A 16,639-nucleotide genomic window follows, 5' to 3' on the forward strand; every position below is an offset into this window, starting at 1 on the left:
ATGGGAAAGAAGGGAGAGCAGGGGCTGTGAGCTGCAGCGGCCTGCAATCCCTGGCAGATTCTGTGGCCTAGGGGAGTTTTCATTTTAATTGTTGGTCTGCCATTCACCTGTTGGGACTAAGGTGGCAGGAGGTGAGGGAAGCAGGGCATGACCCCTGTATGCTAAAGGTAATATTAGGGACCACTGGCAAAAGACAGGGGTCTCCAGCTCTCTGAAATGAGAGAGTGTATGTACACAACTTTTCAGGCAAAATCAAGTGCAACGAAGCCAATGTCCCCTACTCAATTCCCATTCTGGAACCCAACCAGCTCCTCAGTGACAAAGTAGAACCACAGGATGCCTGTGTGGCGTGTTCAGGGCAGTTTTACTGCTGCTGGATCCCATTTGCTGGAGTGGGTACCACTCTGGCTGTGGCAAGTCTGCAGCTGGACTGCTGCTGATGGTCACCTCACTGAATGCTTTGGGAGCACGCCTAATCAGGGGACAGGCTGGTCTTGCTGTCCCGGGGATCCAAGGGGGTGCGGGCTGAGGCTACGGTTTTAGCAGAGGGGCAAACGGGAGCCTCTTCTGAGTTCCTGTTTTCAATGGACTTTGTTCCATTGTTCGAGGCCATGCAGCTCTGCAGTTCGGAGTGGATGGTGAGAGCTTTCAACAGTTAGCCTGCAGTACGCTGGCTGACGGGTCAGAACCCCAGCCAAGCCTAAACAAGACTGGGGAAGGTGGCTGTGTTTACACAGAACTGCCCAGCCTTGCTCTAAATGCATCTGCTTTCACCAGGCACTGGGGAGGCCTGGAGATCTATTACCCAGTTAATTTTGCTCCTAGACACAGGCTCGCCTCAGTGCCCCTTCTTGTGCAGTCCCATGATTTGTTACTCATCTCAACGGTGAGAAGCCAGCTGGGCTTTCCCCCATGCCCAGTGCACAGTGACAGTTTCGCTGGGTCACCTAGGCCAGTAGGTACTGGACTGAGTTCTGCCTGCCTGGGCTGGGTGTTGAATGACTCCCATGGCCGATCTTTTTAGATCAAATGCAGCAGATAGCTTGCTACTCCGGAATGACCTCCCTTCTCAACTTGGCACTGGGGGCAGCAGGTCCCCAACCACGTTTCCAGACCCTTCTAAACAAAACTATCAGCTTCACGCATGTGCCGTTTTCTACTCTCTGTGGACTCTGTGACAGCAAGCTATCGGTCACAGCTACCAGCCAGCCCCTACTTCCTTCAGGCCACCATCCTGCACATTCATGGTGAGACGTTTTTTCTTTTTTAATTTTACAATAAGTGAATCAGTAGACGCTGGCAAGATTTCTAGAGAGCACATCTCAACCTTCTCTTTTGATACAAAACAGAATGGGATATCATTTGCTTGTGGTCCCACAGCTAGTTAGGGTACAATGACAACACTAGAGCCCAGATGTACCAACTGCCAGCCTGAGTCCTCACAGGTCATGTCTTTGGTGTGCATAGGGGGCACGGGGAGGGGAAGGCCAGTGCCTTGGCATCTTTATTTCAATTCACAAATGCCTAAAGGCTCCCATTTCATAATCAGGCAGACAAAGCCACCAATGTGATCCCCTCAACCTGATACACATTCATTAAAATGCATTTAAAAGCATGTGATGGCTTCTCAACCCCTAAATAATGAGAAAACAAAGCTAACCCTTCTGATAGGGATCAAGTTCAGCTCTGAAGTCACTATTATTTCTGGTTCTCTCTGAACAGTAACATATGGCAATTCTTCCCTTTTCTACACTTTTAGTCCACAATGGCAAAAAGGGCAAAACAATTTTGGAAAAGGTCTATAAGAGTACAGTCCAGACTCATACAATGGGCATAAGGAGAATAAAGAAATATATATATATATATATATATATATATATATATATATATATATATATGCATGTTACTCTTCCCAAACACTTAAATACTTAATTTTGGACACTCTAGCTGGAGGTTTAACATGGACACCAATGAAAGGCCAGCAAAAATATGCACAGTTCTTACTAGATAAGAATGTAGGAGACTGAAGGTATCCAGGAGAAATCAGATCATGGAGACTCATTTTCCCTCCAGAGGGCCCTGGGCAAAATTGTCAAAAAGGGGGAAATCACCTATGGCTTATTAGTCTCCCCTTTCTCCCTCACTAATGCCTTCTCTAGTTGAGCTCAGGCCAGTCTACTTGCTGGTTCTTAGTCTCTCTCTCACAAGTACATCTGTACTCCATCAACAACTCTCTTCCATACTGTTTCATGTTCCCCTTATGAGTTTCCAAGACACTGATGTTGGCCAACTAGATTAGATTTGAAGCCCTCTGAGACAAGGGAAGTCCCCAGTAGACTTGCTCAGAAGAAATAAAGACATCAGGGCGCACGGTAGAGATAGCCCCAGAAGAGATAAGACAATGATTCGTCAGGATTGGGTTTGCAGGAAGAGAGAAAGGATAAGAAGACGGGTGTGTGTGTGTGGCGGGGGGGGGGGGAGGGGGGGAGAGGGAGGGAGGGAGGGAGAGAGAGAATATGCCTGAATATATCTGGATATATATATATATATATATACACACACACACACACACACATACATACATATATATATATATATATATGAGATCAGATGAGTATCCGTGTGTATAGTAGAAATGCCTATATTTGGGCATAGGTGTTATTTGCATGTTTGTTTTTCAGAAGAATGTCCCCACAAACTGACACTGACCTTTCTATAGAATAAACAGGATTTTCAGTGTTTCTAGAATTACAAGACATGAGGCTCTGGAGAATCCAGGGTAGCTGGGAAAGGCAGGAAATCCTGAATGCTGATTGGCTTTAAGAAGAGTCAGTTTGTCTCAGGAACAAATCTCTGCTAACAGGTGGTTTGGAGCAAGAATCTCGAACTACAAATAGGGGATTTCTTGGTGTCTCTGGCTTGCCTTGAGCCAGCAGACTGCATGCTCAGCACCCAATGCAGGCAGAGGGAGCACTGGAGCAGACACCAGAAAACTTGCATTTAAGTCCTAGGTCCTCCATTTGCTGTGTGACCATGGGCAAGTCACTCCCTCTCTCTGAGCCTCAATTTATCCTTCTGTGAAATGGGCATCAGCCTGTCCCGCGTGCTTACATCATCATTGAAGCATGCACATTGGGAGCAGTCATTGTTACTGATGTCTTTCTCTAGGCTCTGGGTCCCCAAGCTGCCCTATTTCCCTCCGCGTGGGCCTCGGCTTGCTCTTTGACACTAAGGATACATCCATTAGGATGGGGCATCAGGGTGCGGGTGGTGGGAGGCGAATGGCCTAGTCCTGATGGCACTGACCTGACAGCCAGCAGTGTTGCCTCCTGCTGCCCACCACCACCCACCACTCTCGGTTCCCCCATACTGTCTACAGCACTCAGCCACCCCAATGACTTGATGCTTCAACCAGCTTCAAGCAGAGCTATCTGAGTGGCAGCCCCAACAAATGCAGAAATGAGCTGCCCTGGGTGGGGGGTTTTCTAGAACTGTGTTCTCCCTTTCTGTAATGTAGATACACCATTAGAAGAATTGGCAACTCTAAGAATGGTCCCAATAGATGCACATGGATTTAACGAGCTCATGCCTCGTACTGTATCACCCCCTGAGAAGACTTGAAGAGTTCTGTCATCGAACAAGCCTTTCTTGAGCACTAAGCTTACACTCCTGGGCTGTCAGAATGCCATGCCTTTAGAGGTTGGTCTCTCCCACTCTTGTTAGGGCTGGTGAGGCCCAGAGCCAGGAAGAGATGTCTCCATGTATCAGCATCTCTGATACCCTGGCTGACCTCTTTTCACAAGAAGAAACCCTGAGCTAGTCACCTCCAAACATATTCGCATGGAGCGTGGGAAGATGATTGCTTGGGGGAAAAGAGAAAGATGGAGTTTGTTTCAAATGGCTGAAGGGATTTGGTAAGGCTGGCCTATAGATGAAGCAGGTTCTGCCTGGGGGCTGGAATAGAAGCTGAAGGTCAAAGGCAAGCGCACTCTCCCAGTCCAGAGGACCCCGTCTGTGCAGGACACAAGTTAACAAGCGACATGTGTTTCACCTGAATTGATGAGTCCAAAATCATGCAGAGCAGGAGAAAGTGGAGGCAGAGCTGAGGTTTAATGCCACAGACCCGAGGTTGGAGGTCGCCAGAGCCACTGAGCAGACCTGGATTTCTATATGTGAAGAGGGCAGAAGGGGTAGTTTGACCGGTGTAGGAATCACGCACCATATGGGGTAGCCACAGCTTTCCATCCAGAAAATCATTAAGACTTCTTCTTGTGACTGGGTGAACACAGCAGCAATATCTCTCCTCATAGCAAGGCCCCATTGGATTGCAATGGCAAGGTCAGGACCAAGGTGATAATCCTGACTTCCTGGGAGGCACTCCTCCCCATCCCTAAGACATCAACTTGAGTAGTTTACATGGGGCGAAGAGAAAAACAGTTGCTGATTACTCAGTAATTTCTCCGTTGTACCCAGGTACAGATTTCTGATTTATGGGAACTGAAGTTTATACAATTTGTGGGGTTTTTTTTGGGGGGGGGTTCCTCTTTATGAAAAAGAATAAAAGGTTAAAAGGACAAAATGAGGTACCAGGCCTCGGAAGTTCTGAAGGATGAGTCTTAAAGTTTTGTTACTTGGCATCTATCTGCCTGTGCCCCGACAATGGGCTCAACAAAATGGCAAAAGGCTTTAGACCATGGCAGGAATTTGCTTGCATGAGAAGCCCGACAACTGTGTAGGTGGGAGAAGAATCCAGACACCTGGGCAGCCGAGTGCATTCTGGAGGTCATGCTTACAGAATAAGCACATTGTAGCTGCTGAGCGACAAGTTCTGGCTATAAAATCTACTAACTGTCTGCAGACAAACCCACCCAAGTTAGGAGGTTGTAGAGCCAAGCTGTTTCAGCTCTGATGCCATAGAACTAGCGGCTGGGAGGGGACATGGCATAAGGAGCATCAGGTCAGTTCAGAGACCCTCCCCATGGTCCAGGTCCTCTTTTTTCCCACCTTAATTGAGGTATGATTGACAAAAATTGTATATATTTAGGTTGTACAATGTGATTTTCAAAAAGCATACAATTTAATATTTGCATACACGTGAAATGATTTAGTTCTTTTTGTAAATTGAGGTAAAATTCACAGAGCATGAAATTAACGTTTTTTTCAGTGGCATTTACTACATTCACAGTGCTGTGCAACCAAAATGAGGCGAGTGAGGCCCATTTCACAAATTTGTTATAAAGATCACATGAGCTTAGAAATGTGAAGTGAGCATACTGCCTGGCATGATATACATACCAAATAAATATTCTCTCCTTCTACTCCTGAAAACGCAAACACATTCTTGGTGGTCCTAAAATAGCCTGTAACATGGTTTACTCAGCAGCATTTGCCATTCAAGGCAGATCTGCCTTTATTCATTGGCTGTACTCCTGAACAGCTGTGTGCAAGGCTAACTTTTGTAAACCAAATCGTAACAAAATGCAACAAGAATTTACCATTGAAAGAAAATCCTCAGTAAATCCTTTTATGAAGTGAAAGTTCTCTCATCCAACTTACCTTTTTTTTTTTTTTAAGGTGTGCTTTGCACTTGGGAATGTTGGCCTTTCTTGCAATTAATCCTAATTTAATTTTGGCCACAAACACATGCTGATGTTCCACAGCCCCAAAACACCTAGCAACAGGAGTAGGTTACATACTGAAAATAATGACAATCTAAAAATATTTATTTCTTTCACTGTATGTGGAAAGTGTCTGTGATTGCTTCATGGAACGTGTTACACAACCTGAAAAATTTCCTCTGCGTGCACGTGCGTGTGTGTGTGTGTGTGGTGGTGGTGGTGGTGAGGAGGTGATGATAGTGGAGGTGATGGTGGCAGTGATGGTCGTGGAAGAAGTCACAGAGGTGAAAGTGACACTGGTGGAGATGGCAGAGGTGAAGGAGGTAGTGTTGGTGCTGGGGTTGATGAGGTGGGGGTGGAGGAGTCAGAAGAGGTGGTGAGGGTGGAGGTGATGGTGGTAGAAGTGGTGGTGGTGGCAGATGGGGTGGTGGCGATGGTGGAGGTGATGGAGGTAGTGTTGGAGGCGGTGGTATTGGAGAAGGTGGTGGTGATGGTGGAGGTGGTGGTGATGGTGGAGGTGGTGGTGATGGTGGTGGTGGTGGTGATGGTGGAGGTGGTGGTGATGGTGGAGGTGGTGGTGATGGTGGAGGTGGTGGCAGTGGAAGAGGTGATGGTGGTAGTCATGGAGAAGATGGTATGGTGGAGATGATAGCTGTAGTAGTGATAGTGGAGGTCTGGACGTGTGATGGTGGCGATGGTGGCGGGGGTGGTGGTGGTAGTGCTGCTGACGGTCAGGGAGTGTTCCTATAGGATATTTCCTTCTTTCTCTGTAAGAAGCTCCAGTGACTGGGCCAGACGAAGAAGACTCACTCTGAATGTGTTATTAACAGAAACCTCAAAACTGTCTCCTTGCAATCACTCATAATTATCTTTTTCTCACCTGGAAATTGAAGCTGAATTACTGGTGAAAACAGGAGACTTTTGTTTGTTAAAATGCTGCCAATAAAGTAATTTCATGTCAGATTTAACTACAGGAAAGGGCAAGGCATTTCTAAGTTCCTTAGCTGTCATGTGGCTTAAAAAAAAAAAAAGGATGCAATTAGCTACTGTACACTTAGCTCTTTGAAGCCATATATTCAGAATGCAGATGTCAGGTGTTGGTGTTTGGGGGCTGGCTTCCTGGAGGTATATTATATTGGTCAATTTCATTGTTCTAAACTCCAAAAGCTTGACTTGGAGGAGGAAAAGACACAAGAAAATGTTCCGATTTTATAACAGTGCCACACAGGCAGCCCTAACACTCGACAACTTTAGCTCCTGCAGCTTATTCTAGAAAAAGAGGCAGCTAAAGAATGGCACTGGGCTTCTGTCTACTACAAAGACGAAAGCTTCTAACTGTATAAAGCAGGGCTGTCTAAGAGGCCCAGAACAGAAATCCCCCCAGAATGAGCATGCACCAGGGATGGAAATGGTGAACCAGACTGAGAAGGAGTTGGAATTCTAGTGGGACAAACAGTAAGCGAATAACACTAATACTAATAAAGTGCAAGCAGTATTCTTCAGAGGACTCAAGAAATAGTGACGTGACAGAGTGTCCAGGTGGCTCTTCTGAAAAAGAGACATTTAAAGGGACATCTGAATTCAGGCCAGGAGACAGACTAGGGACAGAACGCTCCAGGCAAGAGGGCAGAAGTAAGAAGGCCCTGGGGGAAAGCTCTTGGCGTATTCCAGGGAAGGGCAGGTGGCCAGTGGGCTTGGTGCACAGCAAGCCTGGGAAGCAACTTTGAGCTCGAAGAGGGCTTTGCTGGCCACAGGGAGGGGGTGGATTGTAGGTTGTTGGCAGTAGGAAGCCACTGGGTGGAGGGTTAAGCAGAGAAATGATTGGCTCGATCTGTTCGTAAAAAGGTCTCTCTAGATGCTGATGGAAGAGGGAGAAATGGATGTTGCAGGAAAGACAAGGGTAGTTACCAAGGCAAGGACTCTGGAGAAGTGACAGGATCCAGAGCAGGGGTCAGGCCAGCTTTGGCAGAAGAAAGGAAGCAGAACCCTTGGGGAGGTATGAAGATCTGTGATTTTCCCTCAAGCAGCACAGAGGGGAGTACCCATTTATTAGGGGAAATTATGGCCTTGGAAAAAATGAACCCAAAGCCCAGTGACCTAGATTAGGAGATGGCAAACTTTTTCTGTGAAGGCCCAAATAGTACATATCTTAGGCTTTGCAAGCCATGTGGCCTCTGTTGCAACTCTGTAGTGTACAATATGTTAACAACTGAATGTGGCTGTGTGCTAATAAAACTTTATTTACAAAAACAGGCAGCGGACTGGATTTAGCTCATGGGGTGGAGTTTGCCAACCCCTGATCTAGAGCACGAGCTGAGCATGTTCTCCGAGGGAAATAGTGATTTCCATATTGCCCTCTTCACACTGTAGGGGGCCACACAGGCCTACTATTCACAAGAGAATTGTAGGCAACATTTTTTGGAATTGAAAAGCTTCGAGGTTCTGCCCGTCATACAAGTTAGGTGACCATTTCTAAACTGGACAAGGTATGCAATATCGCCAAGCGCCAAGTTTCACCTTCACTCATGACAATTGCTATACTGCGCACCTGTTGCAGGAGCTCCGCAGGTTCCAGTGAAAGGTGAAACCACCACCTCCTCCAGAATGCCCACCTGCCTTGCTTGTACAGCCTTTCTATACTCTTGAACAATTCTCATGCTGTCCAGCAGATCAAAGCACACCCTCCTCCCTCAGGCCTTCACAGGTCTCTAGGATAATACGATCTCCCCTTCTATCCTTTCCATTCCCAGCCCAGGTGCTCTGCTGGTCAGCCGCAAGGCCCACATGTTGGGGCTGTGCATTCCCCGTCTCCAGCGCGTAGCTCTCTGAAGGCCAGGGCGGTTTCCTCCTCATCTCTATACCCCCAGAGCACCTAGCCTCATGACAGGGCTCAGCTGGCATCTGAAGATTTGAATTAACCATTGGAGCAAAAGGTTTCCTGCAAATTATCTTGTTCTTTTCCTATTTCTAGCACAAGGCCAAGAGACAACCACTTTTCTGAAACTATAATGAATTTACTAACTGGCCCAATGACCTTGGACATACCCCTTCTCCTTTGTGTGTTCTTGGCCTCTTGGATTCAATAAGAAAGGTGGCTGGGATGATTTCTGGCCAAGAGGAACAACAGCCACTGCTTATTGAGTATTTACTATGTGCCAGGTACCGAGCTATGGGTGGAGGGGCATAAGAGTGGGAGAGACCAAGGTCATGGGAGCAGCTGTGCCAGCTGACAGCCTTAGGAAGCCACCGAATGGAGAAGCAGCTCTGGGTGGGGTGTTAGGAAAGTGACTGAACCCCACAGCATTAGAGGGAGGCAGACAAAGGCAAATTTGTGTGGAGGGACGGCGCGGGGAGGGGGTAGGAGGTAGCAGGAACTGCAGCCACGCCTGGGCCTTGGGTCTGGGGCCCCAGTAGTCAGGTCCAGCAGCCTGTGGCTCCCGCTTGCCTTTCTAACTTTGGTACTTTGGGTGTTGGAGATCTGGTGAGAGGGGAGGCAGGAAATGAAGAGGAGAAGGAAAGGCAGGAAGGAAGGGGAGGAGAAGGAAAGGCAAAAGGGGAGGAGGGAGCATTTGGACAAATTATTCTACGTTGACTGCAAAAATCAAATTCTTAGCCCAAAACTTAGAAGCACATGCTTTCCCCCACCTCAAGATCGTGGAACTCGGTACTCCAGGGGCAGCTTACAGCCCAAATATTTGTCTGCCAGCAGTCACACTGAGCTTTCCATTGGGGATTTTCAGCAAAAGCAAGAGGCCTCAGCTGTCACAGACCGGCCCAGAGTTTTGGGAGTCTCAAGCCGGCATACTCAGGGCTGCACCCCCCCCCCGAGTTTGCACACACCCTGGGGGGGGGGGTGCCTGCGCCTCAGCTCAGTTGGTATCTCCTGCAGCCCCAACCTGGGGTCCAACAGTGCCCACTCTCCTCCCTGGGGAGCTCACGCTCCAGACACCTGTCACCTTGGGCCTAATGTCAAGGAAGTTGGGGGTAGGAGCCAGGCAGGAATGCAGACAAGGCCAGCGTGGGCTCCTGGAAGTCCAGAAATAGGCAGTGCCAAGCTCCCAGAAGCCAGCAGAAGCCAGCTGCCACACGAAACTCCCCCTCCCGGCATTCTCTCCTTCAAACAGACTGCAATTTTCAGGTCACCAGTTTGCTGAACTGGACTATACAGGCAGGACCCAGATGCAGAGCCCAGCGGCGTGGTGAAAAGCCAAGCACTGCTCAGCCCTGGCGGAAGAGAACCGTCTGAAGGCAAGGCCTCTGCCTGGCGGCCTGCCGGTTGGGTGTCTGGAGCAGGAAAGGACCCTTACTGCAGGAGGACAAGGAGAGAGCAAAGGGAGTGAACAGCTGCGTGCTCCATGGGGAGGATCCCCAAAATAGAAAGGCGCATACGCAGTGCAGGCCTTGACCCAGAATGCTCAGAGCTACACCATAAATCCAGCTCTCTTCAGTGCAGTGCGGCTGTTGATGAGAGCGAGATATCCTCAGGGGTCCTGTGTGTTTCTACCTGAGCTCCAAGGACACACGTTTCCCACAGCCCTTCTGAGCCAGTGCCAATCTCTCATCATTAAAACAATAGAAGTAAGTGCTAACAGAAGTAACACCCTGTGTGGTTTATACCATGCTCATCTCCACATCTTGTTCATCGTTTCCAGAAATGCTGACGTGGGCCGAGAGCAGATCATTAACCCCATTTTACAGCGTGGGGACTGAAACCGAGACTCATGTAAGATCTCAGTGTCAGGGACAGCTGCCTCCCTGATGAGCTGGTTCCTGGACCACCCGGTTCCTGGAAATGCGGCCACACACATAGCTCCCCTTTCCTGGGGCCAGACCTGCACCTGCAACATGCCCACAGCCTGCGTGGAGCAGGAGATACTGGGCTTCTTCCCCAGGCTTCCAAGAAGGCTGTTTAGACAACTCAGTCCAGGTCCCAGCTGGCTCTCCTGACCTCCCTGTGGGGATTTTAATCAGCCCGGCTTGCTGCTCACAGGCTGGACAGTGGCTGATCCTGGCCAGAAGGTTCCAGGGAGCCACCAAGATGAAGAAGAAGATGTTTCCACTCTTTCGCTGTGGGCTGTCTCTGGGACTGTGTTTTGTCCCCAAGAGTAGTGCTGGCCTGCAGAAGGCCTAACTATCTGAGCTCCTAAGAAGAGAATGGGAAGCAGCAGAAAGGGAAGAGCTTCAGAGTCAGGGCGCCTAGGTTTGCAGTCTGAATTTCCCACCTACTAACTGTGTAACACCGGGAAAGCCCAGCTCCTCTCCGAGCCTCAGTCTCCTCACTGGTGAAGTGGGACTATTAATCCCCACGTCACAGGAGTAGATGAGCTAATACATACAAACTAGCTTACATGAGCGAGCCATCAACCGTCCTCTCCTCCCAGTTCCAGGGTGGGACAAGTAGAACTACAGAACAGGACAGAGTTGTTCCCAGTGGAAGAAACCTGGAAGTCATTTGCGCCTTGTAGCCCAGGGTCTAGACCAGGGCTGGGCACACAGGAGAGACCCCAGAGATGGGGCTTCAAGAGGAAAGGGACTTGCTAAAGGTCTCAAAAAAGCGCCAATTACCACCCTGGGATCAAATTTGAGGTCCCCTTATTGACTGCCATGCTCGGTGTACAAGGAAAAGCGTGGGCCTCCAAACATGGTGGAAACCGACCCTACACCTAATCACATATCCAGTAGGAGGTGAACAGACCTCCTCCTGCTGCGTATTTCTAAGGTCACCAGTCTACAGAAGAGGGCCAGCTAGAAGGAGGCCAGTATCTTTATAGCCATCCAAGTTTCCACATTCCCTGTTACACTCAGGCCTCCTCTCTCCCTCTTCCTTGGCCCACTTGCATTTAGAGGTGAGAAGAAGGCATGTAGTCTCCCATCTTTCTGCAGGTCACTGGATGTCTCAGACCGCAGTGTCCTCATCCATCTAGAGGGTGAATGGTTAGGAAGCGCAGAAGGAACACCAGGTGTGCAGACTCACTGTAACCTATAGGGTGAGCCACTTATTGTCATTCAATGACGAGACACAGAAACGAGCATGACCACCGTGTTTCCTCCCTTCTCCAGCTGTCTGTCTAATGCCCTCAGCACCCCCCTTTTTGTCTGGCACGGCCTCGTGAACAGAATAGGTAACTGCTCAGAGCTGGGGAATCTTTGCAACTGGCAGTGGGGTGTCAACTGAGACAGAGACGACACGTGATGCACACACTGAATTCCAATTCCATGCAGGCTCCAGAGCACTCCCATCTGGAGAGCTAATGCTTTGGATATTCTCGCACTAGTAATCAACAGACCCACCGATCTGGGGGAGGAATGGAGATCTTAACTTCAAAGGGAAGGACCGAACGTTCTGCCTTGTGCCACCCGTTAAAACTCCATACACTAACTGCAGACACTGGATGCCTTATTAACCTTGGGTGGATGCCCAAATGTTCAAAAGGTAAAATTCCTCTTTTCTCCTGATCACAAGAGTCATTAAGCAATCATGCTGCTGAATGAATAAAAATATGCTGAAAAGTTTACTTGCATTGCTGAGATTTCTTGTGATGACTACTGCTGCCTGATACGTGTTCAGTGCTTTGCGATATTCAATGTACTTTAGATCTAAGAGGCAGCAGAGTGCAGTGGTGACAACAGAAGGCTCTGACCTCTGCTAATTCTTAGCTCAGTTAGTTTGGCCAAATTGTTTCATCTCTCTGAGCCTCAGTTTCCTGGAGATAGCCTCTTCATCTCAAAGTTATTCTAAGCGTTACAAGAACTAATGCCCCTCAAATGCTCAGCATGCGCCTGGAGCTAGTCAATGTTCAACTAAAGGTGGCTATTCTTATTCCTGGTTCATTTGACCTTTGTCCTTGGGGAGGGCAAAGGATGGACAAAGCCCCACAGGTAGTTAGGAGCAGAATCAAGACTAGAATCTAGGTCTCCTGAACCCTGGTCTTAGGCCAAGAACAGTCGTCACATCAGATGGACATTTTCCTGCAAGGGGTGTGTCAATTATTCACATGGAAATCCCAGGGCTGTCTACAAAAACTCTCCTTTGGGACTGACAGAATTTTATTCACAGATCTTGACTTGAAACATGTTTTTGTTGTTGTTGTTAGTTTGTTTGTTTTTTGGGGAAAGGACAAGAGAACCAGGTAAGCTGAGTGTCTGAATCCGACCTCCATGTTGAGGATGCTTGCAGGATGGGGGAGAGTGGTGCATGGGATGTGCTTCCAAGTGTTTACAATTCTCTGGGGCTGGGGTGCAGGTTGTCATCCCTGGATGACAGGAAGCATCAGAGGGAGAGCAAGCAACAGAAACAGCTGAGATCAAGTTCAGGCCACACCCTGAAAGGGCAAGCCCATGTCCTCTAAAGGATCTCCTGCTGCTGCTCACATCCTGGGCCTGAAATAACTTGTTTAGACAGCAGATTTCATGGTGGACTCATGGGACAATCTGCTTTTAATCTGCCCATCTCTGTCCCTCAGTTGGCAAACACCAGGACTGCTGAGATCCTCAGCGAGTACAGCAGAGCTCCCGGTTAGCACCGGGTATCTTCCTGAGGCTGCAGGGATTGATCAGCCATGAACCAAGAGCTCAAACCAAGAGCTGCCCTGGCTGCTGGCTGATGACAGCAGCAGCGTCTGGCTTACCCAGGCTCCACGCATACGTACTGTAGGGCCCAGACAAAGGAGTGGGCAGCCTCACTGTCGTCCTCTTCAGGGACTATATGTGCCTTTCAAGATGACAAATTGTGGTTTTTACTGTGAAGAGGGCTCATGTCAGTGAGTTGCTTTTGGAGCCCGAGACATATTTTTGGATCCCCTCAACTGGGGCAAATCCTGGGTCTTCTAGGACAGCTTGGAGTTTCAGAAACAGGTCACTCAGAGCCAAGGATGGAGAACAAGGTGTGCCACGGAGGAGGAAGAAGGGCTGATTTTGATCAAGACCAAGGTACAACTCTAAAGCTATGAAGGTGAATTTTTGGCAAGGCTTAAAAGGGGCTCTAAAGGCCATCTGCAAAGACAAGCCAAGCCTAGAATTGGTGGAGCGATGGCAACTCCTTCAGAGTGAAGGCACAAATGGCCACTACAAGAACCCATCGAAGTAAAACCCTTCTAGCATTGAGATCTATGCTGATCAAAACCAAAGCAGTTCTTTACCAGTCACACTTTTTAAAAGGGATTGGTGGGGCCCCTGAGGAGAAGGGAAAGAGGACCCCTGCAACTACAACCCACCCACTCTTTTCTCCTAGGAATGGAAACAACTATGACATAAAGGAGAAACTGAAAGCCATGCCGAATCTGATCATGGGCTCTGGATGCATTACCAAGAGGGTTTGCTTCACTGACTCAGATGCTGACCATAAAAGAAAAGCAAGACATAAAACAGTAATTGGGGTGGAGGTTAGAGACTGCCTTCTAGACGGTGCCTGACGGAAGGGTTCGCAATGTGCAGAATAGGCTGCTGGCCAAGTAACTGCTCCGTCTCTGCCATCCCATCTGATGGCCATTCCTGTGAGAGCTGGAACTCCAGGAAACAAAGTTTTGTAAGTGTCTATATACTCAATTTGATATCACATTCTCAATACATTGTTGGTGGAAGACATGAGGGGGAAAAAAGGAAGCAAGGCTTCAACAACCTGCCACCACTCCTGTGCACGTAAGAGAATCCTAGACTAAATAGAAAGCTGACTTACTGAAAGTAGATTACCCTTGGGATTGGAGAAGCAAGCCCTCTAGTTATGTAAAATGACATTACCTCAGAGCCCTGAGCTCCCAGTTGTTTGAACAGGAAGGAAGCAGACCCACAGCTCTATAAGAGCCATTTCCTTTCTGCTCTATTAATTTGGAGATTAGGTCTGTGGACCTAGTACACTGAGATAACAGCCATTGTGTTTTCTGCAACTCCTACCAACTGAACTAATCTTGGTAGACTGGTGCTGTTGCAGGCTTTTATTGTCAAATTAAACTAACCAATGGCTCTCATGGCCCCTTTGGTAATCCTGGCTCCTAGAACTACTACTGGAATCCCTAACCCTGAGTTTCAGACACATGGATAATGTCTGAGTTCCAAGAGAGGAAAGTAGAAATTTGTCAAATGAGTTTTTAAAAGGACACAAGGGCCAGAGAGTTGAATGGGAATCTCTTTCTGTGCCCTACTCACTTGGCTTCATGTTCTCCGTGGTACTACAAAGCTAATGCAATACATCGAATGCCTGTCATTCCCACATTCCTGGTTTCTATTAAGAGAAAAATGCAGGCTTTTCTTCCCTCTCACCCTTCCTCTCTTTCCAGTTGAAGGGGTGCAGTGCAGAGATCGCTGGACTGGGAATCCAGATGAAGCCTTGGATTGTACATCCTACTCTTTCAGAAACTCACAAAGGACAAAAATCAGCACATCTCCTATAGCTTTTCTAGGTCAGATTCCAGTTCCTTTCGGGTTGGTTCCCTGCCATCAAGTTTGCACACAGAATTTCAATAATACATCTTACATTCAGGTTTAAGATTAGAAGCATTCAACACCCCCCTCCCTCCAATAGCCCATTGTCTGACCGATTCCTGGAGCTTTCTGGGCTCCTGACGATTTCCCACCATGGCGAAATGGGGAAGCATGCTCTTGATTACAAGCCGATTTTTCCAGTCATCCATTGTTTGACCTGCAATTTTATTCTTGACTCTCCAAGGCGCCTCCCAAACGACCTAGACAAAAGGGCTTAGGGAGACAAAAAGTACACTGTCTTTCAGATTCGAAGATGAGACCATTGACCGCGTGAATCACAAACTTTATTCTGAGGACAGATTTGGGCAGAGTGGGCCACATTCCTTTTCCTGTCTCTCTCCCCACCCTACCACCCTCATTAAGCTCCTCCCTCCCCCAGTGATGAGGGGCACTTCTGTGAGACAGTTTGGAAGGGATGAGATGGCAGTCTCTAGCCACGGGGCTGAGCAAAGGTCACTGGAGAGCTGAGGGATGGGTGGAGAAAGAGCCTGATGTAACTAAAATCACATTGGGCTTAAAGGCAGGGTTCTAGGCCTGGCTTTGCTTTGTGTGGTACGTAGTGAGACCTGGGTAAAGGCTCTTCTATTTTTGACACAGCTTTCTTATATGAAAACCAGGGTGGTTGGGTCAGGTGATGGCTTACGGCCAGCTCCTTCAGCTCTACTAGCATAAGCTTTATGGCCCACAGAAGGAGCAGCTCTCACTCCTGCCCGTTAGCACCTAGCCAAGTGAGCTAACAGTTCAAAACCTGACAGTCAGTGGAAGGAAGCAATGGATGTTGGAAGGGGCTCATGCAACCCCAGTGCACTCACTGGTTTATAAAAACCTAACCGAGAAGGATGTGATCATGGCTACCCCAATGTGTGCCCTCCATGACAGACGAGCAGACGTGTGCAAACTCAGGTAAAGCTGAGTTTTGCTTTCTTTCATTTCATTGTATTTCATGACGCAGACATGAAATAAGAGCTCTACTGAGGCATTCATATATAAGGGAAACTATCCTTCCCGTAACTCTCCTTGGCAGTATAGAATCAGGCTCTAACATTTCAATGTCCAGACTTCTGCCTCTGGAAAAATGGAGAATTACTTTTTCCATTTTCCTACTGAGTACAACTAAAACCTCTAGACATTATATATAAAACAAACATAAGAACACCCTGGGCTTCTACTCAAGGTGATGGAGTAGAAAAATGCTGTGTTCACCTCCTCCCAGACCACATCAAAATTACAACTAAACTACAGAACAACCACCATGGGGAATCGCCTGAAGTCTAGCTGAAGAGAAGTCCTATAACTAAGGACATACAGAAGTCACCTCGAGATTGGCAGAAGGGAGGGAGACGCGAAACAGGCTGGTCCCACATCCACGTGTGGTGGTTTAAAATCTGGAAGGATATTTCAGCTGTAGAGATAGCCCCTGATGGGTCCCAGCCTCACACCAGACTCTCCAGCCCAGGATTCCAGTGCTGAGAAGACACATCCCCATAAATTCTGGCTGTTAAAACCAGTATAGACTGTGGCTGAGTGAGACAGAGGGCGGCTGG

The 16,639-nt window shown here is 48.1% G+C and overlaps 1 protein-coding gene across 1 annotated transcript in view; it reads right to left on the reverse strand.

Moving 5' to 3' along the window:
• The window catches only part of MAMLD1 (mastermind like domain containing 1), a 120,677-nt gene that overhangs the window by 43,016 nt on the left and 61,022 nt on the right, over positions 1–16,639 (reverse strand). The window contains exon 2 of the mRNA XM_033116015.1: positions 15,149–15,308. Coding sequence (XP_032971906.1) covers positions 15,149–15,244 — 96 coding nt within the window. The 5' untranslated portion in view covers positions 15,245–15,308. The remainder of the gene's footprint in view (positions 1–15,148; positions 15,309–16,639) is intronic.

The sequence above is a fragment of the Rhinolophus ferrumequinum genome, chromosome X (genome assembly GCF_004115265.2).
Source record: "Rhinolophus ferrumequinum isolate MPI-CBG mRhiFer1 chromosome X, mRhiFer1_v1.p, whole genome shotgun sequence".
Classification (NCBI taxonomy): Eukaryota; Metazoa; Chordata; class Mammalia; order Chiroptera; family Rhinolophidae; genus Rhinolophus; species Rhinolophus ferrumequinum.